The sequence below is a fragment of the Pleurodeles waltl genome, chromosome 3_1, assembly GCF_031143425.1.
Source record: "Pleurodeles waltl isolate 20211129_DDA chromosome 3_1, aPleWal1.hap1.20221129, whole genome shotgun sequence".
Taxonomy (NCBI): Eukaryota; Metazoa; Chordata; class Amphibia; order Caudata; family Salamandridae; genus Pleurodeles; species Pleurodeles waltl.
The window spans coordinates 1,608,995,555-1,609,023,332 of NC_090440.1; the positions used below are offsets into that span (position 1 = coordinate 1,608,995,555).

The window sequence follows — 27,778 nt, forward strand, 5'->3', positions numbered from 1 at the left end:
GGCCCACCAGCACTTATTTTCGGGTACCGGCACCCGATTGTACACATCAGATACTCCCCGAGAACAAGAGAGGGAAAACAAACATATCGGAGAGATGAACAAACTATTTCAAGGGACAAAGCAGGAACTTGCAGGAGTTAGATAAATGGGCTGGTAGTGGATAAAAGAGGCTTGGGGTGGATTTAGCTTGCTTTAGATTGCACCGCCTGCAGGCAACCGAGCAGAGCTTCAGGCACTGGCACTCTTTCTTCTACAAATTAAACACTGCTGTCAAGTACACAGACAAATAAATATCTTTTAGAGAGCAGTCCATTTGCACATATGTCACATTTCTGATTTGCATTAGAATTGTGGCCAGCGCTGGATTAAATCTGTTCTACATCGGGCAATCTGTTTATACCTCGTACATGTTTTCTTTCTGTCTGTATATTTAATATTGACAGGCCTCTTTTGGCAAGATGAACTCATAGATCACAGTTTTTTCGTTTTCAATGTGCGCCATACAACGCACCACTTATTTCTGAAACCCACAAGACAAATTTTTGATGCATTTTGCCTCACCGACGGGTGCCTTCATTGGAATTCAGGAGTATTTCACTACTAATACATAAGAGGGCATGCGATTTATGGCTATATCCCTTCTTCCTGTTTCATTTTGGGTTGAAAATTTTGAGATTGGAATGCACAAAATTGAGTTTGGTCACACAGGTATCATTCAAAGTCTGTTTTATCAGAGTGTGCCTTTTATTTTCTAAACAGGAAATTTATTAGCGAATGGTAGGGTTGGGTTCTTTGTTGGGACACAAAAAGTGAGACCTTACATACACTGGTTTTGGGGGGGGGGTTTCTTTTCCTGGAATTTCTTGTGAGAATTTCATGTCTAGTAAAAAGAGGTGTGTCAAGCACTTATTTTGAGAGGCATTCGTGAATTATTTAAACTAAAAAAGCAATGTGTGTCATTTCATTTGCTTTGTAAATGAATATATACACAGACAGAACACTTGCGGTGAGGAGGCCTGCTATTTTTGTTTTTCTCAAATTTTATAATGTTTTTAACAGGGCATTGTCTCATACCAATACTGTAAATTTAACAAAGGTCATGCTATATCATATTCAGTGTGCAAAAGATAGATTAAATTGCTAGAAAAAAAACAAGACATGTTGAGCACGTCAAGCAAGGCCAATTATGGTACTGATAACAAGTTATCGTGAAATTGAGTCAGTCCATTGCCCAACTGATCCCCACCCCCCAAAAAAGAAAACAAAACAGAAAACCATGACTGAGTAAAAGAATAAAAGGATTTTTATAGTGTGCCATGGGTAGGAAGCATGCTTGCCGGCATGGGGCAGTGAAGTGGCAGCTATCTGAAATCCGGAGGGGGGTCTGTAAGCCTCCAAAGAGACCTTCTATTGGAAGAGGTGGACTGCTCTTGTGTGAGTAGGACAAGTGGTAAGGTGGAGGCCCTCCGACAAGAACCTGACGATGGGTCCCCACTGGTAATCAAGGTTTTTATAATTATCTGATAGTATGTCTGCCATTCTTTCTACCGTTAGTGCTTGCCAGAGCCTGGAGTGCCACTGGGAGAGGGATAGTTTTAAGTTTAATAGTAAGGATTTGCAGTATGTGGGTCCTTTTCGTGGTTTATAGATAACCGTAATTAGTGCCTCACTCATTGAGGAAGCAACCGTTTTAGTGGATGCTATAAAATTAAATAGGAGAGGGATGTGAGGTGTTAGTTTGGAGCTCAGAGTTTTATAAAAGTGGGCTGTAAACACATCAGGTCCTGAAGATTTGTGAGCTTTAAGAGTTTTAGTAGCTCCCTGAACACCTTTCTCAGTATTCGGGCTGCTTTGTTCTTCATTTGATAAGTCGACACTAGGGGTAGTTCGGCCCCCTTTACATAATCAAGTTGTGTCTTTTCGCTTGGTGTTTCAGCTGGGTAGAGGGTTTTGTAAAAATTACAGAAAGCTTTCGCTTTATCTTGTGCAGAGGTTGTCACCTCTCATCTCTCTGTGTTGATGTGGCCAATATAATCTTTCTCGTGCTTGACTTGTAATTGTTGTGCTAAATGGGTGCTAGCGCGCCTGGTCCTTAGTAAGTAAACTTACAAGGAGACAATGAACCTTTTGGATCGCATAAAGTATCCTAGCTATGTAGTAATCGATGAACCTCAATTATCAATGTAATCAATCAACAATCACAAAGAGAATCTTTAAGCATGAGACAATATCTCAACATTTCATGAATAACCACAACTCAATTATACGTTTTATCAATTTTATTTCCCTATTAATTACAATACTAAGTCATAAGGTTAATTCAAACTTTATTCATTCAGCTCAGAATTAGTTCATTAATGACCACCAATAACACACTCTAATCAGAACATGTGAAAACATATGCTCGAATGCTTCAGCATAAGCCAACAAGGATGAATATAACAGCATTAATAGCAGAGTTCAGCAATCAGTTTGTCAATCATTTGTGGCTGTCAGAGTCACCCAAAGATTCCTTACCTAACCCAGATTAGCATTTAGCAAGTGGGACTTCATGTGAAAACAATTTAGGAACATGAATTTGGAAAACATTTAGCTAAGGAAAAAAAACTATTAACAGAGCAGTTGCTACCTAGAAAGAAAAGGCACAAAAGTTAATCAGTCTCATTGTCATAGCTACCTGTCTACGAAATGGATCAGCAACAAAGTCAGTCTTCGTCTTCAAGTCATCAATCGATCAGTAACGCATCAGGCTCTCAAGAGCATGAGCCCAATGACAGAATCTCGAATCGCGTCTTCTGGCATCATCAATTCTCCCCTCACATCTCGCATCTGAAGTTTTAGCTCCTTGTCATGACTTTTTATTAGAGTTTTTCAGTCCATCCCCCTAGTTCCTAATTGGTCAGTCAATCAGCAGATATGACTCTAACCTATAATATTAATTTTACAAATCTATGAGTTCTAATATTTCTCCATCCCCAATTAGTTGATTGGTCTGCTGTACGATGGCCTCATCATCCAGCTCGTCAGGTATCAAAAATGTAGCATCTTCTTCTCCAGTCAGTGCTTCTGTTGTTCAAGTCCTGGGTAAGTACGTCTCGTCTACTCTACACATAATTGTTTCAATTTGATTCCATCATCTCCTGTCCGTCAGTGCTATGCAGAAAATTCTAGCTAAGCATCAGGTGGTTCAAGGTCAGTTTAGCATCTCAACTTCACTCCAGCATGCTCTAATAATTCAGCTTCTGCATGAGGCCTGGCAAAACTAGGCCACAACTTCGGCTAATTTGACTCTACAATATAATGCAAAACATAGGTTATACATCTCAATATGACATACTACTACATTATTATTATACGTTTTCATTATTTCACACATTTTTAATCCTTTTAGTACAAGTTTGTTTAAGTGGCGGACATACCCAGTGGGCACATTTTCAAACATGCACCTTAATTTCTTCTATGATTAATTTCTCTATGAACTTTTATAAACCATAACATATAAGCATTTATAAATGATTTCTAATTAGCATATCTGCATCAACATGGGTTTCCACTTTGTTGCCCTGGTCGTATTAGCATATCTGCATCAACATGGGTTTCCACTTTGTTACCCCGGTCGTATGTCATGTGTTTGAGGCAGAGTAGGGTGAACTACACTCCTTTTGTGTAAATCATATTTAATTTCCCACACAGGGCTGTAAACTTTCTCTAGTGTTTTAGTGGGAGGCATCCTTCAGGGCTCTTTCTGCAGATTAGAGTTCAGCTTCAAGGGCCAAACTTTTTGGTGCTTTTTGCTCAGTTTGTGCTGATGAAGAGGGAGATACATTCCCCCCTTATCAGGGCTTTGTAGGGGTCCAATGTTGTTGCTGGTTTAATGTCTTGGGGTGGGGGGGTTAGTTGGAAAAATTCCCAGATAGTTGTACGCATGTCATCTCTAAAAAGGCGGCCTCTGGTGAGAGAGTTTGAAAATAACCAGTGACGAAGTTTGGGTGTAGGGACTACCAAGAAAGTGTTAATTCCACTGGGGTATGAGCAATAGGATGAAATGTGATTGTCATGATGGCATGTTCCCGGGATTGGGTAACAAATGTGTAGTCTAGTTTTGAGTATAAGTAGTGGGAGTGGGAGAAAAAAGTATAGTCTTGAGGGGGGAGAAGAGTTGTCTGCTAGGAATTAGTCTTGAGTGGTGGGTAGAGTTGTCTGTGAGGCATCAATCAACCCAATAGAGTGATTAGCCTGCTTTAAGGCTTTAGTGAAACTTCCTGTATGAGTGCACTGGGGATGGGTGCTGTCTAGATCAGGATCCTGTAAGTATTATATCTCCTTCTGCGAACCCCCCAATAGAGTGTGGAATGAGTGCCCAAATGTAGCTTGTGCCGAATTTAGGGTATAAACTGATACTACCATGCACATTCTGACTCATAGGTTCCCCTTTGCCATCACTATCCTGCCCTCTCTATCCTTCTTAGTGCTTAGTGGTTGAAATTTTAGAGAGGAGTGGAAAAATAGGGCAACAGCATTGTGCTTAGTTGGCGCAGAGGAACAGTATATCTGAGGGTAGGCTTTAAGGCTTCGTTGGAGTTCATTGCTTCGCTTAAGGTGGGTCTCTTGTAGCGCCATAATGTCATGTCTCTTGTTAAGGATTTATTTCCACAATTTGTGTCTTTTAGCTGGGGAGTTCTGCCCTTTGACGTTCCAGGTCAGTGTAGTCAACACCATTATAAGGTTTGGTTATTAGCGTTATAACTGGAATTCAATCTCACATCTCACTGCTCTTTGTAGTTTTGGTGAATCTCCCCCTTCTGATCTCCCTTCAGAGCTCCCCCTCCAGCAGCAGTGTGCTAAGGGCCCACTCATGAAATAACAATTTAAATATAAAACAGTAACATCCTGGAGCCTAGTTCCCCAACAGCTGTATAATAATAAGGTAGATTGTGTTTGTGGGTGCGAGTACATCATATACCAGATATTGCAACAATGCTTACATATCAAAATATCGAGTTAAGAGAGGGCAGACCAATACTGTGCTGTGGCCTCCAGCTAACACTGGGCTCAGTATACAATGATGAATCCCTTCACAGGGATGAGGCATGGTGCAAACTGATAAAAGACAAAAATATATATATAATCTCCTGCATCGGGCCTACTGTATATATGCATAAAGGTAACAGTAAGTTCACTCAGAGGCAGAGAGTCAAATATCTGTTATATAACAGGCCATAACCTTGCACTCATACCTTGGATAGCTGTCTCATCCTGGGACCCAATGTTTTCCCTGTAATCTAGGACGTTGCTGTGGGAACTATTGTCCCTGATCGGACCTGGTCTTGGAGTTTGTGGTCGGTTCTTCTTAGTGTCCTTCATGTTGCTCCCTGGTCGGGGATCGTCACCTCAAGGAAATTCACCACCTCTCACAGGTTGGAGATATGGTGTGCTTTATGCTTGAAGGTAAAGGCAAGGCAAAAAGGGTATGTTCATCTGTATTTAATGTTCTCATGGTGTAATTTGTTGGTCATTGGCCTGAATTGCATTCCTCCAGTTAAGGTTGCTGGTGCAATATCCTGATATATTGAACATAAGACCCTTTGAAAAGACACTTCTCCTACTTTCCATGCTGCTTGTAGGAAGGATGGTGTCTTTGACTTTGAAAGAGTGCACCTTTGCCGAAACATTTCTGGAGCGCAGCCCTTCTCCCGGGGGTGGTGAATTTGTGGACTCTGTCCATCTTAACGCTGGGAACCTTCTCACCCAAAAGCTCAGAGATACCACAAAGGCATCCCAGTCCGGACCCTCCTGTAGGTTCCACAACCTAATGTTGTAGCATCTGGAATGATTCTCTAGGTCCTCACGTTTAAGTAGTGTTACTTGGAGATATTCTTTAAGATATTCAGAAGAGCTCTCTAGGTGACTCACCTTCTGCTCCAGAGTCTGACATGTAGTGACAAGATCAAAAGGTTGTGCACCTATGGAATCTACATCTTATAGTAAGGTAGTGAGTTTGGAGGTTAGGTCTGTATGGGGAGCCTCCAGTGAGGCAGCAAGGTGTGTTTGAAGTTCTTTCCGCAAATCTTTTTTGAAGTCTTGTTGGGAGGAGAGAAGGTCTTCTTTAGTTAAGGCCATATTGCTTTCTGCGGGCACCAGAGAGTGTGAGGTTTGTGCTTCTGCTGGTTGAAAGTAGCTTATTTGTTTGAGGTTTTTTCCACAGCATGTACATTAGGGCTGCTTTCACACGTTTAGAAGTGCCCATGTAGCATTTCCAGGGGTCTTCTCAGGATTGTTCTGAAGAGCCTCAGTGTGATGTGTTGTGTCCTCAGTTGTGTCAACCTGCTTCTATAACGGCCGGAGGATATTAATGAAGTCACAGTGAGGCTGGTGGATCTCTTTGGAGAGGGACTATGGGACAGTGTGCCTTGAGTATCCCGTCCTGCTGGGTATAATATACCTCTATGTCAGTAGTCTCATAGCAGAGATCTGCCCATCTAAGCGCTCTTTAATGTAGAACAAGGGCAAGGCTCATCTCTCGATATTACGTTGCATAAGTGGTCTGGTACTCACTGTGGTGAACGTAGTCTGTCCTGAAGGGTTTGCGTCAAATGCAGAGTCCTCATGGAGGTGTTGGGAGCTCTCTCGTCAGATCACCACATGGCACGTCCGCCATTGCGAAGTCAGGCAAGTAAGGAAACCTTATTTGGTGCCCTTGGGTCACCAGTTCCGTGACTGCTGCAGGGATCCAGCAGTGTGGTTATCGGAAAAGCCCTGCTTTTGGGTAGGTCTGGGTATAGGGAACGGGCCCACTAAAGTCCCCACATCGGCAAAGCAGGCGCGTGTACAGCCAGTCGCGCTGCTGGCTCACAGCTCCACAGCATCCCAATGGATGATATCCAGAGAGCTGCGATGGGGTGTCAGGTCTTCCCCAGAAGCCTCCAGCTCTTCCCCTCGGTGACAATCGGGGAGGGGAGTATGTCCAACTGTTTACGGCCTCAGCAGATCAGCGCGGCTACTGAGCTGCAGGCCTTCGCAGCCCAGGCAGGAACAGCTAGGAACAGCTAGGTCCCACCTCGGCACCTAGGAAGGTCAGGCTGATGCCCCCCCGGGGCACATCATTCTTGGTCACTTCTTTAGTAGGAGGGGGGCCGACAACAGTGGCTCAGGGAGCCCCAGTGCCTTGGTTATGTCCATGAACGCTGTGGAGCTCGTAAGGATCACATTGGTGCAGCCATGATGGTTGGCCACACTCCCCAACGCCTGCTATTTTTGGCAAGCCATTGCATTTATGTTATACTATGGCTATGAACAACACGTCTACCGCAAACAAAGAGCCATAGCCTCAAATTAGCAGGGTAATGAGAATCACCACAAACATGGGTGCAGGATAAATGTTCTTTGTAAAAGCATATCATTGTTAACAAAATCAACACTTCTACAATATTAGTGATGACATATACCTACATTAGAAAACAAGTTTCAAGTGTATGGATGCAACTGACTACTGGTTTCAAGAATCTCATATTTTCTATATTTTATTCAGCGTTTAAATTATCTTTCATGATAACATGTTCTGTCAAGTCCAGAGACACATCCCACACACACACTGATTTCAAATGTACCTCTTAATTAGATTCCCCCAATTTTTCTCAAGTTTGACAACATTTTATTGAACACCCAGATGAGCTTTAAACACTTATTTTGAAATTTGACAGTTTTATATACTCTAAGCAGAAATTTCAGGACTAAGGGCCTGATTTAGATTTCGGCAGATGGATAACCCTATCACAATAGTGTCAGATAGCCTGCCCCCCAAAATATAAATCCCATTGCGCTGCAGTAATTTGTCTGCCGAAATCTAAATCAGGCCCTAAATTCAGGGGCTAAATCTAAAAATAATAACTTGTTAAAGTCTGCCTACAATGTATATATTTTGGTCAAGATATACATGAATTACAAACTGGCAAATCTTGAGATATTGAAGAGCATTCCCTAGTCAGTTTATTCTGGGCGCTGAGCTGAATCTGAATGGGCATGTTCCTAAAATATTTAATTCCTGTCATTATCAGCTTTATCTTTTGTGTCAAATTAGGACTTTCATCTCTGCCAATGATTTTGGCTCAGCAGTCCAGGCTGTGGTATACTCCAGATTTGATAGAACAAATGCTCTTCTCTTGGGCACTTCATTGTCAAGTTTTGCATTCTTGAAGTTAGTCTTTCACTGAGGTGCAGTTTTGTTGGTAGATGCTAAAATATCTGATCACTTGACCCCCAACCTGTTTTCTTTGCATTGAATTTCCCTTCTTTTTCATATTCAATTTAAATTAGCCCGTAATGTTTTCAAGGAAAGCTGGTATATCTTCGACAGTAGTTGAGGAATAGTGAACCTTAATATAGTAACCAAAATAACATCTCACAGAAGTATTGTGTACTAAATATATTGTTTACAAGAATATTGCACTTTTGAAGTTAATAATAGAAAATCTACACCCAATAGGATAACACTTTTGTGCACAATTTTTGACATGCAATATTAACATTTTTGGCCAGTGATATTTTCATTAACAATATTCTTATGTACAACCAGTTGAGAATGGCAACTTTAAATATCTTGCCCCAAAGATCTGGAATACTATGCGGCTCAACCTTCAGAAAAGCCTTTTCAAAGCAATTTTTAGAATGCAGAAGATAACATGGCTTTTTAAATTCAATCCGCTACATTTCGGTTCTCTTTTGAGCCAGGGGTACACCTCATATAGAAGCAGCCAAAAACAACTGCTTTGAGGCTACCCATCTGCAAGCCTATTCTATGGTTGGCGATAATATAGCATAGGATTTAAGTATGCAAATAAATATCATAATAAGACTCTTGCTCAATGAACATTATTTGCAAGAATTTTATTATTTATAAACGTGGCTAACAATGAATATTTTTCCTAGGTGATCCACCTCCCAAAATTAGTTTTTTTCACATACAACTACTGAATTGGGTCTAGAGTTCCCCCAGTGCATATGGTTGGTACTCCAGACCCTTAAATTATAAATATCAACAAAAGTGGCACTGTGCATGGGGAATTGAGATCATGCATAACTGGTCTTATATTTTCTCCATCAGCTTTGAATTAAACTGAATGAAAAATACATAGTTCTACTTTGTATATAAAGACAACTGTGCTCAGGACCTGATTAACCAAACATATTGTTTCCTCCATTCTCAAAAAGCGCCTCTATAGGTCCAAGGCTTTTAACATGATCAGAGTAGGAATTTAAAGCCATCTTGGGCCATATTACAGAAGTGCCCCAGGTGTGCAACAGGAGTTTGTGGTCGCTTTGTGTGCCCTATGGGCACTTTGGTATTACAGAAGGGGCTGCAAATGCTTGTGCAGCCCCTTATGTGATACAGATAGTGGTGGCTCACATGTAGGGCCACATGCAAAAAGAACAGATGATGGATTGAATGCTGAACAATTCAAACATTAACCCCAATTCACAGTTCTGGGTTATATCCACCATTTTTTTGCCCTCCATGCTATTCCATTTTGGACCCAGCCATATGAAAATCAGTTTTGACCCTTCTCCCTATGGGAATAGTCCAGCCCAAACTGCCAGGCCAGGTCCTCCCTGGACTGAAAACAAGCATCCTGAGACCAGTTTTGGGGTATTACCCCTCATCATCCAGGCTAGCTGGAATCCGGTGGCACAGAGAGCATAGGCCCCACATCTTGGCATACCGTTCCAACTTAGGGTGTCAAAAGCAAAAAGAATAGGTGATGGCCGGAATGCAAGGGTAGGTGCTCAGGGCATTTTTAGGTTTTAGAGTGGATGTGGGTTTTAGGGTGGTAAGGGTATTTTTAGGGTTCAGGGTGGGTTTGGGTTCTGGGTGGCAAGGACATTGACCCTCTAGACATCCCCTTGAAGGCAGGTGCAGGGCATATGTCCTAAAAACTTAAGGGCATTTTTATGAGAGGCTTGCGCCACCGGTGCATCACTTTTAGTGTCACAATGGGGGTGCAAACCTTTCACCCATATCTATGAGGCCACGCAAAGCCACTTTGCATGGCTTTCAATGGCCTCATAGATATGGAGTAAGATAAGGCAGTGCAAATCACTGAGTTGCTCTACTCTGCACAAGGGAGGCATTCCATTGGCATTGCAGTGTGTGTTCCTAAGCAACACCCATGAATTTAACACATCACCAGATTTACTAACCCTCTTAAACCCTTGGATGCGCCAAAACCTTACGCCTCCATAGATAGGCACAATGAGGAGAAATATCTTTATTTCTTCCTGTACTTTCTCTTTCTGTGTGCTGCATTCTGCAGCACACATAGAAGGAGGAAAAATCCTCAGAGGATTGTTTTTGTGCAGGAAGGTGCCCCTTCTTGCCAAAAACAATCCTGCATGCAACGCAGACACCATAGTGCCATGAAGCCAAGGTGCCTGCATTGGCGGTAGGCAGCCCATTGTGCACCAGCACAGGGGGAAACGACAAGAATGCACTGTGTTCCATAAATATGATACATTCTTGTCCTGTCCAAGTGATGCAGTTCAGTGCAGCAAGGTGACTTGCTGTGCTTCACTAAGCCACTTTTCCGTAAATCTGGACCTTAATACGAGCAGACTTATAAAAAGGAGAATCCATAAATGCATGACGAATGAACAGGGACCGTTTATCTCCTACACCCATATACCTTTCAGATCTAGAGACTATTGGATTGTACGCCTTCATCACTTTCAGAATTTACATAAGTAGCTTAGGATCGGGCAACTGAGTCAAATTTAGAAAGACCTTTTCATGGCTTAAGGTATTCAATGTGAAGCTTATTGATGGTTTTTCCAACAGATAAGCCATACCCCATCTATAGGACACCTTCAGGGCCAACTCTTAAATCTTGTTTGCTTGGGGAGGAAGTCCACGTTCTTACTGAGCCCATCAAATTGTGCATATACTTTATTTTACGTATCCTATCAAGTGTTTCCCTGGCCCACTACCTTTCAATAACAAGAATTTCTTCCTAGCATATCTTCAACATTTTTTAGGGTTCTTCATCATAAGATAACCTATTCAAGAACCCCAGATTGCAGAAGTTAGCAAAAATATACCCTGGTACACAATTTAGTTCCCTCATACCCTGCACCATGGTTCCTAAAGGGAGGCTGAGTAAACGTTTGTGCACTGCACTCTTTACCAGCTCCCAAATGGAGATAAAGGCGAAGGAAAGAATGTGTGCCCCATACGAGGCATGAGGGGCAATTTTTCTTCCATATGCTTTCATGAGGGGGGTGAGCGACATCCCCCATATATATGGTTGAATTTTCAAGATCACCTGGGCACCATTTCCAAGGCCCTAATGGCACACTGCGCAACCGGAGCGTGATTTTTTTTTTACGCTCCGGTGGCGCAGTGTGCCGACCCCATATTTGCAAGGCCACTCAAAGCCACCTTGAGTGGCTTTTTATGGCCTTGTAAATATGGCCTCCTTTCATGCATTACTCTGCGTGAAAGAATCGTTCTGTGGGTGTTGCTGTGGGTGTTTCCACGCAAAACTTACAAGTCTGAGAATGCATTAGACTCCTCTGCCACCTCAGGGTGACGTAAGATTGACGCAATGGGGAAAAATATCTTTATTTCTCCCTGCTTTTAACCTCATTCTTCAACACACATAGAAAGAGGAAACACCTCTTGTGATTGTTTTTGTGCAAGAAGGTGCTCCTTCCTGCACAAAAACAATCACCCCTGCAATGCAAGCACCCTTGCAGCAATTTGTGCACCAGTGCAGGGGTAGAGAACAGTAATGTGCTGTATCTTGTAGATACAGTGCCTTTCTGCCTTTTCCCGGTGGTGCAGGATGGTGCAGCAAGGCACTTGTTGCACCACCCTGCGCCACAACCCTCGTAAATGAGGCCCCCTGTCTAGCAAAGTTCTAGTCTTCACATTCTCTATGTGAAGGTGTCTCATCCCTGCCAGCTGCGGCAGCTGCAAAACCTTTAAAAGAAAACAATAATAAACTTCGTATATTTTTGTTTTCCTTTAAAGGGGCGGGCCATGGGGGTGACGAGCAGTGAGGGAGAGTGCACAGCAAAGCACATAAGCAGTGTGCCCTCTTCAGACCAGTAACGCAGTTACCAGGCTGGAAAGAGCCCTGTCTGGGCACTCCCAGCCAATCCTGACACTGAAGTAAGCATTGTCAGGATTGGCTACAGGGCAGGCTGGGAGCCTGTGCTGCCTGCAGCAGAGGAGCTGAGTGGCGCGGCTGTGGAGGAGAAGGTAACTGTTTTTTCTTTTTATTTACTCTAATGTTTATTTCCCTCCCGCCCACGCCGCCCCGCCTCTTACGCGCCAGAGAGCCTCTCCCATTTAAGGTTCCTAGTGAACGTCAATCCTAGGTATCAACAAACGATGACTAAGATATACTGAAATACATCTGAGTTGTCCAATTGTTTCCACTGCACACAACCTTATTCTGTAATAGAACAATCACTAATGCAGAATTCTTGTTTTCTCCTCACATCAAGTAACAAATACAACAGGAATGGGATTACTATGGTATGTTTCATCCAAGAATCACTGCGAACAAACAAATAATTGAATAAAGGTACTTTGCAAGAGAAATAGTACGTGCTGCAGGTGTTGACATTTTTTCTAGACTGAAAAATAAATACCAATATGTTATTGTTCATTAGATTTTGGAACCCGTTGTACGTTTTCACATTTATTTCCAGTGAGAAGGGTATTTAAAGTACTGACTGCTAATGAGTTTGTATTGGTTTGCCTAATAGTAAAATAACCTGAAATATGCATTTTTATTTCATAAATCAACATGATAATAACAGCAACCTACTGAAATAATAAGTTAAACGTTCTACAGTGTGAAGTTCCGTAGACTCCAAAATCATCACATTGCCTTTGAAGTCCATAAACTTAAGCAAAAGTCCACCGTTAGTAGCAATTTACTGGTCCTGGAATTTTTTCTTGCTGCATCTAAGAGACGTGCATGGCAGCGGATGGACTGCTGCTCCATCCCCTGTTCTTGGTTCCAGGCTCCCCTCCGGTGTCCTTTACAAAAAGGTTTCCTACCTGGGTTTCAGTAGTCCAAGGCACACAACTGGACCAATGAAATGCTCTGCTATCCGTGGCCCTCTGCCCCATCAATAAACGAGCAAGTCCTGACTCCCATAGGCCCCTCACAGTAACAACCAAGCAGTCCCTGGCTGCTCCCTGGCCGCTCCCTGGCTCATTTCTCCATTTAGACCAAGCAGCCCCCAACCTCTCCACACACGACACTCACTCCTTCTTCACCCCATCCACTGGCCCCACACTATTGGTTCCACTCCCTTCACCTTGTACCGGACCTAAGAAGAGGTTCCTGACTGCTGCCACAGGTTTCATGTGGAGGAACATCTTGCAGCAGGAAATTCTGTCTTGCAGTTGGCCAACTTAGTGAAGCTGCCATTTTAAGCGAAGATCTGTGAAGCAAAAATATTTTGCTTGCTTTACCAATTAAACTATTCTGATTTCCTGTCACTTACTCAGCTATTTTTTGCCTTCCCTCACCCTAAATAAAGTATCTCCAACATAATACATAATAGTTTGCTTATTAAAATCTAAACAATGAAACAAGATCAGTGTACTCTATTACCGTCTTTTTAGCCAGATAAATGGCTAGATGTTTGCAATAAAAATAAGGCTAAACTGAGTTTGCAGAAACACAATTTTATATACACAATTCAAACCAATCTGCTTTTCACCCGAGATCAAAGAAAAAAGGCAGGAAAAATGTCTGCAAGTTTCAAGGAAAAATATAATTTTTACTTCTGGAGAACTCCTTGCAAAAGAGACAAATTTCTAGCTTATGTCCAATGATTTAACACCACCATTGGTTGTTGCCTTGTCTTGTTCTATATAACTGTCTGCTTTCACTTTATGAGCATATACATTTTGCTTGAAATGCAGGATTTCAAAAATGAAATGCATGAGTTGCATTCATGATTGGGTACAGTGACTGGAGGAAGAGGATGTGAGGCAGGGAATATATAATATGTTCCAAAATTCAGGTATGTCGTTTGGAATCATGAAAGGTGTAAAGTCCCAAGAATCATTTGTGTATCAGATCAGTGAAGAAGACTAAAGCCACCCAGAAACTGTAAACCAACATCTTTGAAAGGTAAATCATGTTATTTCTGTTTTCACCCTCAGGCTTTTGAAGACATATATATTGAACAACGAAAGACTGTAAAGACAGTGCTGGAATATGCTGACAAGGTCTTCACTTTCATCTTCATACTGGAAATGCTTCTTAAATGGGTGGCCTATGGGTTTGTCAAATATTTCACCAATGCCTGGTGCTGGCTGGACTTCTTGATTGTTGATGTAGGTTGAATTCACTACCTCTAAATTATTTTCGTTTATCTTTTACATTATTTTGGATGCAAAGTTTTAATGTTTAACTAACGCACTTATTAATGTCTTACAATTACATGTCGATTAACCCATGGTCTAATTTCTTGAAATTCTAACTATCTTAGGTTAAATATATTATGTTTCACAACATTTATTATTAATACAGATTTACAGCAAAGGCTGATTCAGCAAATTAAAATGCAAATTGAATTTACATTTGTATTATTAAAGTCTTCACAAAACTGTGGTAGAAACAAGTGCAAGTGACATTGCGTCATAGAAAGCATGTTTACTAAGAGCTGTGTACATTGCAAAGTATTGTGCTGAGGTCATACAGATACTACAGGATCCCTTCAGTTCTCATATTTACAATCTGGCAGCCATGTTGTCGGATTGCCTAAATACACGTAATCTGCGAGATAGGCTCCTTACTGAAGATGCAGTTTCACTAGGGCAGGTGCTTTGGGTGCTGTGAAAGATACAGATCAGAAACTTGGCATGCATCTGATAGTAGGCTCTTGTTATGCCACTTCAGATCTCTGAATCTTGTGGTTCCTTTTATGTAACCCTCACCTGTGTGGACAGGTGCAGCCTAGTGCTATATTTTGCGGTTGGCAGCGACAGCGCTTTTATCACTGATTCGGGATGCTATCTCATTAATTAACAGCCCATTGCGCGTATGCACAAGAGCACAAATGGTGATCATGAATGGTATTGTTACATTTATATTTTAGAGTGTGAAAGGGAAAGTTCACTTTCACAATTTCAGGTCAATTGCATGTACTATGTATCATATGTGTGCCTGTGTGAGTTTCTCTTTGCCGTTGCTTGGTAATTCTACCTGACAGTGTGCTAAAATTGAATTATCTATACTGGCGTGATCATTAAAGGTAATCAGGCAACTTTTGTATAGTGATTTTGTAACACATTGTCATGTATTCCTTATAAATATATTAAACAGACCCATGTGTGATCTGAGGTTTAACGACCATGAATCTGTGTTATATGCATGAGCACGGATGATCGGTAATTCAAAGTGACAACAATATGGCCTGAAATAGTAATAGCTGTTTATTATGTAATGATTTCTGTACAACAGTTTAAATGATCGTGGTTTACACATTCATGTAATTACAGCTCATTCTATGACTGCATTCTCGTTCGTGTGTTTTTCATGAGAATGTCTGTGATCCAACAATGATTTATGTTTATGACAGCAGTTGATATAGGATAGGAAAATGCTCTTTGCTTAATTTTTTTTAATTGATTGATGAGTGATGATAGGCTCCAAGCGCCGAAATACGTGGTTCTTTGGCCTTATTTATTCTTTTTTCCTAAAAAATTTAAATTATCATTATTGCATCAAATTCAAGGGACAGAAAGCATCAACGTTTTTCACCTTGATCAATTGGTCTTTCCACATAATCAACAGATGTCGATTCGAAATGTCGAAACTGGGGTGTTTAAAGGAACTTTGCACATTGTAGAATAAACAAAATTGATCTGTTTTTTTTTATTCACCTGGGGAGTTAAATTGGGCTATAAAACCAACTAAATGTGTTCCTCAGCAAACCTGAGAAATTGACAGGTTTTGGGGCAGTTTGTGTGGTTTTCCATGGCAAAAACGAGGTCCAGAGATAACAGCAAACTACAGGAATGCCCTTTAATCCAGTTACTTTGCGGACTGTTGCAGGATGACCAATTGTCATTTATTTTATATTTTTCTTTCGTAGTAGGCAGAAGCTAATCAGATAAATTGTGGTGATATGTTTAAATTGCTTCCAGTTACCAGGGAACAAGACATGCGAACTGTCATCAAACCATTGATATATTGCCGCATTCACCATATACTGAGGTTTGAATAATCCAAATCCCTCCCACTTACCCTTAGTGAATTACTCCTCATTTATCAATATAAAAAAGTTGGTTAAATACAGAATTGTCACTTTTAAATAGGTGCTAGTCAATGCTCTCTCACTCTTATCACCCACGTTAACGTCAGAATCTGACAATGTGTGTGAGAAAAATACAGTTTTTTAAATATGATATCCTACTTCCTTCTTGCAGAGCCTTGTGTCTCTTTCTAGTTTCTGTCTGTTTCTCGTATGTTAAAGTCGTGCATTTGCTTATTTGACAATTTTCTATCAGATTATTTTGCAGTAGGGAGAACCATGTGTTTCCTGGTTCTCCTCTCACGCTTTTTTTGTGGCTCTGCCACTAGCACCTTTGTCGTTTGGCATAGCCACCTCTATAATGAAAACCAAGTTGTTCAAAATAAAATAGAATTTGACTTTAGGTTTGTCAATATCCCTAAAAATATGTTTTTTAAACTGCAGACCAAATGAAACAATGTTAGCACTGCATGCACACAAACAGGAATTCGGTATGTGGTTTTATACAAAGCAGTTTCTTTTTAAATTTTTCAAAATTATCAAATAACATTTTTACCTATGGCGCCATCCTCTAATTGATTACTTAGTAAATAGGGACTTCCTGCTATCTAACCAATGTAAACTTAGAAGAACTGAGGGTTATCCTCCATTTCAGTCCAACACAACATCCACGAACGCATCACAAGTGTTTCAAAACACAACATGTTGTTCATGGGCCACTACAAACATCTTGAAAAATTCTGGTGTTGCATATACTTTCAGAAAACAGCCATTGCAGAACAAATGTGCACTAACTCCATTACCCATATATAGGGTAGCTCTATATGCATTTGAGACTTAATGTATATAAAGGTAGCACAACAAACCACTCTCAAAGTACCAATTCAATTGAATACTTCAGTTAGATTTTGTGGCCTCCAACGAAAGACACTGGTACTTCAAAAACATTCCTTTTAATTATAAAAAATATATTTTATTTCTATCAGTCTGAGTAAAGAAACAATTTCCACTATGCAACAATCAACAAATCAGGGAACAAGTCTCAGCATAAAGCACACCAAGACAGACTCCTAAGTGCTAAACATGTATTCACAATCCTGTGTTCACGGAGTCAAAACAAGTAACTATTTCCCATATTCAATTAGAATACTATGAGATCTCATTTGTTGTAGGAAAGCAGTTGCATCCTCCTGGAAATGTATATTTCTATATTTTTTTTAAACTGCTGTTTTTGAAACCCTTTCTCATAAAAAATCAAAGAACAATCCAAGTGAAAACACAACTTTGAAAACAAAGACTTAAAAGGATATACATGTTTATCAATATTGGTACTTATCCATTTCCTAAAATCTTTGGTCTTTCAGCCAGCTCTTACAGCAATTCTCCTTTTTAGCAATTGGTACCATAAAGAGTTATTAAGGAATTCATATAAATATTGTTAGACTTCTGTATTACCCAAATGATCTCTAGTTTGTACCACAGAAAATTCACCATGAAGTATGCCTTTTGGAAACTAGTACTTTTGAAGGTAATATCTTTTCATGCAATGGTCTTTTTCAGAGTTTCTTATAATTTAGGGCCAGATGTAGGAACCAGTTTGCGACTCGCAAACGGCAAAAATTGCCGTTTACGAGTCGCAAACCGGAGTTTCCTATGCAGAAATACATTTTAAAATGCATTTCTGACTCGCAAATAGGAAGGGGTGTTCCCTTCCTATTTGCGACTCGCAGTGGTATGCAATTCCATTTGCGACCGCGTATGCGGTCGCAAATGGAGTCGCAGCTACCATCCACTTGAAGTGGATGGTAACCCACTCGCAAATTGGAAGGGGTCCCCTTGGGACCCCTTCCCCTTTGTGAATGGACCCCAAAAAAAAAATTCAGGGCAGGGAGTGGTCCAAGGGACCACTACCTGCCCTGAAAAAATACCGAAACAAAAGGTTTCGGATTTTTTTTTTAAGTGCAGCTCGTTATCCTTTAAGGAAAACGGGCTACACTTGAAAAAAAAAAACTGCTTTATTAGCAAGCAGTCACGGACATGGAGGTCTGCTGACTACAGCAGGCCTCCATGTTAGTGAGTGCCCATAGTCGCTATGGGGCCGCAATTTGCGACCCACCTCATTAATATTAATGAGGTGGGTCTTTGCGACCCCATAGCGACTCGCAGACGGTGTCTGAGACACCGTTCTGCATAGCAAATTGCGCCCTAAGTTCTGTTGCACCAGAATTGAGAAGTGCTGAGATACATTCTACTAGAAGCAGACAAAACTTGCTCTGGTAATTTGCTGAGGAATTGCAATAAAATGTAAGGATCAAACGTTAGTCAAAAGATCCCAAACATATAGGGCCAGATACAGCAAAGGTTTTTACCCATTCTGTGTCTATGGGAAAAAGTGTTCGTGCATATGGCCCATAATCCCAACTCCAATCTTACCACTCTTGTCAGAGGCAAGGGCTCTCTCGCACAACCTGGTTTTCAATTTTAGAAAATGTATCCTCCAATCTAATGCAAAAATTGCACAGCAAGTTGTTCAATTTTTCTATTTATCACTTCAATGAAATATAGCATTGAATGGCCGGACAATTTGGTTATTTTATTAAATATCTATGGCACACATTGCTTTAAATTAAATGCTTAGCCATTTAAGTTCTCAGGACGGAAACCAGGTGGGGATATGCCCAAATGTTGATGTTACTCACAATTTCAAACATTTTTTCAAGCTGCTAGGAAGCTCTAACTCATTTTCCAAGCCCTAATACTTTTGTTTATTCTTTGTTGATCTTTAAAATATTTTGTGGAAAATATTTTACAATGCATTTATTTTCGTCTGAAGCCCTCAAGTAACATTTAACATGGCTGAAATGTCTGTGTACAATAAAGTGCCTAAATGTATGGGTAAAAATGAATTATGCTTAATAATAGCTTGGGGTAGATTTACTAAAACCAAAAACAGACCAGAACGGGTGCTTAATTCTTCCCTGCTTTTAGCTGTTATTTAGCTGAATCTCTCATGAAAGTGTGCCAGTACCAGATATCTCCATCTTTACCATGGTTTCTCAGTGTTCAACTATTGATAGGAATAGCGGGGGGAAATTACACACTTTAAACTTTCTCTAAAGCTTCTGCCTGTCAACCAAATTGAAAGTTGACCAAAGTTGGCAAAGCAGTTATATAACACAACCAGTCATTCACTCTGCCTTCCTCTAGAGCCTTGCAGCAGTCTGTCATGGGATGATTATACTGAACGACCAGGTGTTAGATAGGCAGCATCTGTAATACTGAGGACCATTTTTCACACTATCAAGATTAACTTAAGAAAACGTTTACTATTTTTCAAGTAGAAAAATAATTCTGTGGCACTTTCATATGAGCCTTTCTCAAATAGTAATTCATTTTAGTTACTAAGCAAATCTGTGGCACTTTCACATGGGCCTTTCTTAAAAGGTAATTTGGGCAAAGCACCATGTTTACTCCAGCAGATCTGCTGCTAACTCTGGTGATGTAAACCGTAGGCCTGGCAACCTATATTCAAAGGCATCGCCAGGCTAACAATGATGGATGCCCACCCTTCGCGCTCATTTTACCATGCCTCGCATCATAGACAGTGGCATGGAAAATCAAGAATGTCCCCCACATGCAGGGAGAAAGCTTTCTACACATGAGGGTCATTAGCTTTTTCTTCAGTGAAAGCAAACATTTGCAATAGAGAGCTTTAAACATGACACCTGCTCGGCAAACCTACAGTGCTGTAAAGGGTGCTGCCATCCTTCAATTACCCAGAGATCCATGTCATGCAAATGGAGATCTTTAAATTAGGCAGACAGCCTTCATCAGATCACCTAGTAGACCGGCGCACCATCTGCTAGGGTCTAAATGAGGCCAAAGAAGCTTTACTCATCATTTTGAACTAAGTGTTACTGTACACCCAGCTAAATTATCAGTAACTGTGGCTTAGCTGTGATTTATTTTCTACATCACTTTCTCTACATTTACATCTATGATGAAAATGTATAAAACCTCTACCACCATATATGGAAGAGCTTTGTTACTTATCAGACTGGTGCAAGTGTTGGGCAGATAGTTGATGAAGTATACAAGCTCAAGTGCAGTCACACTAGTTTTGGGGTAAACGTATTAACCAACTGCCAGCATAGTCTACTATCCTCAGATTTTTCACATATTCCATTTGTTGCCAATTTCTCACAACAACCATTGTCTTTTTCTTTTTTGTAACTTGATTGTACTTTGCCGTTCATACTGTGTACTCCACTAAATAATTAAAATGCCTGTCTCTTCTGAATAATTTAAGGGTTTTCCTCATACTTGCTATCTGTTTATAACACTCCCAGTTGAACCACCCATCAAGACATTTTCTCCCCTAACTTTGTCACAATTTTCCACACGATTTAAGAGGAAACTCTTGTCTACTTCCCCCTAAAAATAAATAAGTTAAAGCAGTTTACCCATCTAAATCAAGTAAGAATTTTTATACATAGCCTCTGTGGACTCTCAACCATTAATTTAGATGTTAGACTCTATCCATTTAAACTCGAATAGTGGCTTGTAAACCATACTGGTATTTATGTAATCTCTTTTGAACATTAAAATGTGCACATTCACTAAACAAATACAAGGATAGTGACAAGTAATCTGTTTGAATTTCTTTTTTTCTGAACAGAAATGTTTTTGCCTTTAGATAATCAATTACAAACTTTCCGTTTCCCATTTGAATCTACAATTTGGTTGTAAAGGAACATATCACATAGATCAAGGATACATACCAGCTCCCAGAGAATATCAAAAGCATCTAATGTGAACCTGATAAATCCTCTTACCTCTCAATGTCAAAATTTTAGTTTACACCTTCCCCAAATACAAATTGTGCAGTGAGTTACACAGACCTAAATGTATGGAAAATTAGAGGACTACCTATTGGTCTGTACCATGGTACACAACATGGCGGTCAACAGGGGCTACCAATCTTGAATAATTGAAAACATCCCTCACCATGGACTTCACATCTATTCTGCCTTGAACCAGTCATGCAATTGTCTCTAAACATTATCTTGCAATTGCTAACAAGCATAGGAGGGGAGAACTACCCTGGGGTTGTATCAATGACATGCACAAGTAAGGGTACTGCAAGTCTCAGAGACTGCAGGGAATACTGCAGGCCACTGAAGACCCCTAGCTAATGTCAGCACAACTTAGCCTTTGCCTCCTACTACTGATGCTACCCCCCAGAGATACATCACTAGGCTCACTCACCTTCATTGCAATCCACAAAGGGAATGAAGGAACCCAAACACTAGGTAGAGTTGATCTTGCCAAATGATTAAACTTACAAATGATGTTCAGGAACAGCATTAGAGATGCTAATTTCAACAGTCTTCGAGGGGGACAGGGCAGTCAGGGACATATTTGTGAATTTACCATCAGTACTCAAGGGGCATGCCTCAGAATGAATGTGATAACTCATTCATGACGCTGTGCTCTTTAGCCTGGTTGCAATATGTTGCTGAGTCATAAAATCATGCACTTCACAAGGCACTCCCAACACAGTGTTAATTACCCTTCGTTTATTCTATATAGTCTTTTATCTCATAGTGATATCCTTTATGGCGCGTTGTGCACTCCGTCTTCCAGCTACTTTGTGTTAATCAAGCATGAGATCCTGTCAGCATGTAATTGCACACATCACTCTTTCTATTCTCAGCATCCAATCAACTTCAATCTACTTTTCTTTCCTGCCATCACTTGTGCTGCAGGCCCGTGACCTCTGCCTGGAAATCACATCTCTCAGTACGGTTTACCTACAAATGAGCCAGTGGTATTTGTGTCCATGGACTCCTACCCCTTCCTTAGGCCGATGTGACTTGTGAGTTTTCATCCACCCACATGCCCCCATTGTCATAGCTTACCTCACAATCATTCACAACTTCCTGCTCATCATCAGCTGATAGCATCATAGAATGCCCTGCTCCATGGCTGCCTGTGATCCACGTCTCTATAGTGGTGATGGAAGAAATGTTTCTTCCTTGTGGTGATAGTAAGTTTGAATGCTGTCAGCAGTACATGGACTCCATGCACGTAGAGGCAAGGAGCTTTGAGAACCAACGCTACAGTGGCACTGAGAGAGTTCATACAGCCACAATGCTAAGCAAACTACCTTGCTTCTTTTAGGAAACATGTTTTCTAATACATGTTGCTGACAAGTCAAGGAGAAACAAATGCCCAATTATACACAACGAGGCAGCTCTTAATCTGTGCCAGGGCCCTTGTGCGTGAAAACCAAGTATGACAATTCATACTATTCCAGGCCCCAACGATATAAGAATGGCTTGGGAAGCAGGTGCTAGTCATTGTCAAGGTATATTGAATGAACAAACACCTTTTCTTGTGCTGATCCATAAACAGCACCATCATGGGCAAACAATCATAAGTGATGGTGTTGACAGTTAAGTGCCAATGCTAAGCACCAGAATCCACAGGCTCAAACTAAGCACTGCAACAAGGTCTGCAACTAGGTCTTTTAAGTTGAAAAGATCAGTGCACGTCATTTATGACATGGTAGTAATGAACCACGATATGGGCCTAACGGGTACGTCAATGTGAAGTTGGATTCCTACGTGACTCCTGCCACTCTCTGAGAATGTCAAATAATGTGGCATGTCAGGAAATATAGTGTATGATTAGCCTAAACATACCTTTCTATATTCCAGCTGTATGGCACCCATAGAGTGTTATTAATAAGGCCATGTGCGACAAATGTTTGGTTCTAGAATCTAGAAACATATATGATGCAGCTGGCTTCTATAATCAAATTGTGATGACTTAAATCTCCAGCTTTTGGTGTGTTTCCTTTTTTTGAACTGTCCATTGTTTAACACCATTCCAGACAGTTGCAGAGGCACTTCCTTACTGGTTCTTGGCAGAGATTTGTTCGGATGCAGCCTCTTTAGTGTGTATTTTATTGGGGGGGTGGGGTGGTTATGGCCTGCTTTACACGATCTTGCTTAGTTGCAGGCCTGGGTTGTGGACACTTCGACTGCCAGGTGAAAAGTATTTTACGTTTCAATATCCTGTGATGGGTGTGAAATAGTTGCTGGATTTTCGTCATCACATCTTCAGTGAGTCCTTCTTTTGTATGGTTCTAACCTTGCAGGAATGGAGCTGGCAGTAACATTAGAATCAGGACATTGTGTAACCTCCAGGATGTGCAGTGTATTGTTGCTAGGTAGGTTTTGTCTCCAGTGTATCGATAGAAAGGTCATGTACCCAGGTGGCTAGATCTGCTTGTTGTAATGGTTAGAGCCTTTCATAGCACATACTTTGAAGGAGTGTCGTCCTGCAGTCTGGGGCCCGATTCACAGAGGTAAACTGAGACCAAAAGTCTAAGTTTAGACCAAAAGTCTAAAGTTAGACCTGTAGTCTAACTTTGCTCATGGTAAAGTTAGACTTTTAGTCCAAACTTAGACTTTTGGTCTAAGTTTATCTTTGTGAATTGGGCACTTGGAGTCAGTATAAAGATCAGCAGATGGATGACAGTCCCTATTTCCTTAAATTGTGGTACAATCGGAAGAAAAGGAAAAATGTATATTGTTATGACTTGAACACTGGCATCTTGCACAATATTATGCAGTCAAAGTGGGTCATTCCGTGCGCCACTTTATCGTTTGGCTCTAACCCATCTGTATGCCTTAGTTAGTAGTGGCAACATTTGAACCATGTGATCTTTTGGACCATGATTGTCACGCTTGATGCACTTAGGTTTTTAATTCCTTTTATTCTGTAGGTGGATTCTTGTTAAAGATGAGAGAATATGTATGTGCTGTGTGACATTTATGTTTTCCTGGCCTGGACTGCTCATCCTTGTGTGGAATGCCACCTCCAACTGATGTCCTCCCAAATAGGTTTTTGACCATGCTCCTTCCAAGGCCTCAAGAACTCAGTTCGATCCCACCTTCACTGACTTGTGCTATGAATGGTCTACCCTCACCACTGCACACACATATCTCACAGCGTCCCTGTATTTATGTTCTAAACTCCCCATTTCTCCTCCACGCACCAATCCACCACAAATCTTTTACACCTTTTTGACATTTACCAGACTCATGCTGCTCTCCTCTCTGAGTTAATGGCCAAATCTAACCAAATCTCCCTAGAATTAAATCTATTGATCCCTCTTCCTCTTATTATGATCCTTTCAGTTCACAAACTACCAAACCTCTTGCTCTCTCTTCTGACCTTCTGTTAGAAATTGAGTCTTTGGTTGGCAGTCAAGTTACCCCCTGTCCAAGCAAGGACCCTCATTCTAGTCAGGGTAAGTCACACACAATCCAAATTATCCTGTGCCTACCCTCTGGTAGCTTGGCACTGAGCAGTCAGGCTTAACTTAGAAGGCAATGTGTAAAGTATTTGTGCAATAACTCATGCAATAACACAGTATAAACACCACAAAAATACACCACACACGTATACAAAAAATGTAGAATATTTATCTGAGGAGAATAAGGTCAAAATGATCAAGATTTGATAAGTACAAGTTGAGATATCACTTTTGTAAAAAAAATAGAGTCATTAGTTCTTAAAAAGCAATCCGGTGGGCGACGCGGGGAAATTTCTGTTGCACAGCAGGTGCTGCGTCGTTCTGCCTCGGCTATGCCTCGATCCAGTTGGCCGTGCGTCGAAGTTCTGGTCACAACGCTGGTGCTGCGCCGATCTCCACTCGGGGAGCCAGACTGCATTGTTCCATTTCGGCATGCAGTGATTTTCTCACTGTGATGCAGGCTGTGCGTCAATTCCGGCTGGCTGTGTGTCGATTTTTCACAACCCATGGAGTTCTTTGCAGAGATAAAGTCTTTTTGGCCCAGAGGCTTCAGCAAACAGTAGGCAAGCTCAATTCAAGCCCTTGGACAGTACTTCCCAGCAGTGCCAGAGGACAACAAAGCAGCAGGGCAACAGCAAGGCAGCAGTCCTTTTCAGCAAAGCAGTCTGGTGAGTCCTTTGGGCAGCCAGGCAGTTCCTCTTAACAGGTTGCAGCCTCAGATCCAGAAGTGTCTGAGTTGTTAGGGTCAGAGGCCCTCTTTAAATACCCAAATGTGCCTTTGAAGTGGGGTAGACTTTAAAGAGTGGCTTAGAAGTGCTCAAGGTCCCCTTTCAGTTCCATCCTGTCTTCCAGGGTCCCACTAGGGGTTTGGCAGTCCACTGCATGAGGGAAGGGAACTGTCCTTTGACATGTAAGTGTCTGGCCCTCCACCCTCTCAGTCCAGGATGACCCATTCAGTGTGCAGATGTGTGCAGGTGTGACTGAGCATCCTGTGTTTGAGGTTGTCTGAGTGAAATGCACAAGGGAGCTGTCAACTAACCCAGCCAGATATGGATTGTAAGGCACAGAAGGATTTAAGTGCAAAGAAATGCTCACTTTCTAAAAGTGGCATTTCTAAAATAGTAATATTAAATCCAACTTCACCAGTCAGCGGGATTTGTATTACCAATCTCGTCATACTAAATATGACCTTGTTGCTCCTTTCAGATCAGAATCTACCACTCAAACAGTATGTGAGGGTAGCCCTAATGCTATCCTATGAAAGGAGCAGGCCTCATAGCAGTGTAAAACGAATTTAAGAGATTTACACTACCAGGACATATAGAACACACATGTTCATGTCCTGCTTTTTACCTACATAGCACCCTGCCCTATGGGCTACCTAGGGCCTAACTTAGGGGTGACTTATATGTAGGAAAAGGGGAGTTTAAGGCTTGGCAATTACTTTTAAATGCCAAGTCGAAGTGGCAGTGAAACTGCACACAGTCCCTGCAGTGGCAGGCCTGAGACATTGTTAAGGGCTACTTATGTGGATGGCTCAACCAGTGCTGCGGACCCACTAGTAGTAGTTAATTTACAGGCCCTGGGCACATGTGGTGCACTGTACTAGGGACTTACAAGTAAATTAAATGTGCCAATTGGGTATGAGCCAATGTCACCATGTTTTAGGGAGAGAGCTCATGCACTTTAGAACTGATTAGCAGTGGTAAAGTGTGCAGACTACGAAAGGCAGCAAAAATGAGGTCAGAAAAAGAGAAGAAGCAAGGCAAAACGTTTGGGGGTGACCCTGCAGAAAGGCCATTTCCAATGCTTTCTCTGTGCAATACGTCTCTCCCCAGCTACTCAGAGACATTAAAAGGCATTGGTAAAGTGGGCCCTGGCTCGGGCCCCTGCCTTTCAGAATGTCCCTGATGGAGCCAGCTCTGTTCTTCACCGACCTTGAACAGTAATTAAAAGGATGATTCTAAAGACAGTTTTCTTTTAATTATTTTCTAATATGGGAGGCGTAAGGAAGTCTATTGCAGACATTTTCACGAGAAATGTTTATGTTTTTCAACACTATGCCACATCCATACAAAAGTTTCTTTTAGTTCAAAACAGGACCTTATATATTGGAAACAGGAGGGGATGACAAAGATTATTTGCAGTAATATCAGTGAGGTGCTGCTGTGTTATAATGTTAAAGACAAACATCCCTATACCTAAATTTTAGATGTAAACACAAGGGCCCCTAAAATCCTTAACATATCCCTGCAGCTACTCACTCATATCTGACACCTACCTACACTGCTTCAAATCCTTGTTTTAAAATACCCTTACTAGACCATTCCTCTCCCCCCAACTACCTCCCAGTATCTCTGCTAATATACTGGAACAATTTGAGTCAACGACCTCCCCATGCATCCCTTCTCTAATAACTGCCAAAATCCTATTTAATCTGGCTTCTGTTCACTGCACTCCACTGAAAGAACAATCACACTTGTTTATTTAATCGGAAAAGCCCATTATAATCATCCATCAGCTAAACCCCTTTGATCTTTTTGAAGCATTTGACCCTGTTGATCCCTATACTTTACTTTCCAGGCATCAGTTCTAGAGGCATCGTCAGCTCTGCCATCAACCGGTTATTATCCTACCTCTTTAATTCCTAACTTTCAGTTAGCTGGCATTCTAAGTCATCATTAACCACAACCAAGCTAGCTTGCATCTATCACACCACTGTCCATGGCTCACTCTTTCCTTTCTAAAGTTCCCACCCCCTGCCCGCCATTGCAACTTGATTATTGTAGCAGTTTGGTTGAGGGCTTCAGTCATTTCCACTTTTCCCAGTGGACAAGGGATTTGCAACATGCCACAAGTTGGGCCTTTACATGTTATTTACACTTGTATTTATACCTCCTCATGACTTGGCACCTATGTCTCTACCATCTATTATATATATATATATATATATATATATATATATATATATATATATATAAACACTTCGTTTGGCGCTTCTCTCTCTGCACCTAATCGCCGATGGTGCTTGGACTTAGACGCACGCCACCTCGTCTTGTACTTCAAATACACTTCCTTAAATAAACATTAAGGCTCCAGCACTCCACGAAGGTTAGAAAGGTTTATTATAACCGAGCAGGAACGCGTTTCGGCGTGACCGCCTTCTTCAAC

General features: G+C 41.2%; 1 protein-coding gene across 1 annotated transcript in view; it reads left to right on the top strand.

Moving 5' to 3' along the window:
- The window catches only part of LOC138285386 (sodium channel protein type 2 subunit alpha-like), a 745,466-nt gene that overhangs the window by 551,327 nt on the left and 166,361 nt on the right, over nucleotides 1-27,778 (top strand). Inside the window, exon 20 of the mRNA XM_069225255.1 lies at nucleotides 14,183-14,356. Coding sequence (XP_069081356.1) covers nucleotides 14,183-14,356 — 174 coding nt within the window. The remainder of the gene's footprint in view (nucleotides 1-14,182; nucleotides 14,357-27,778) is intronic.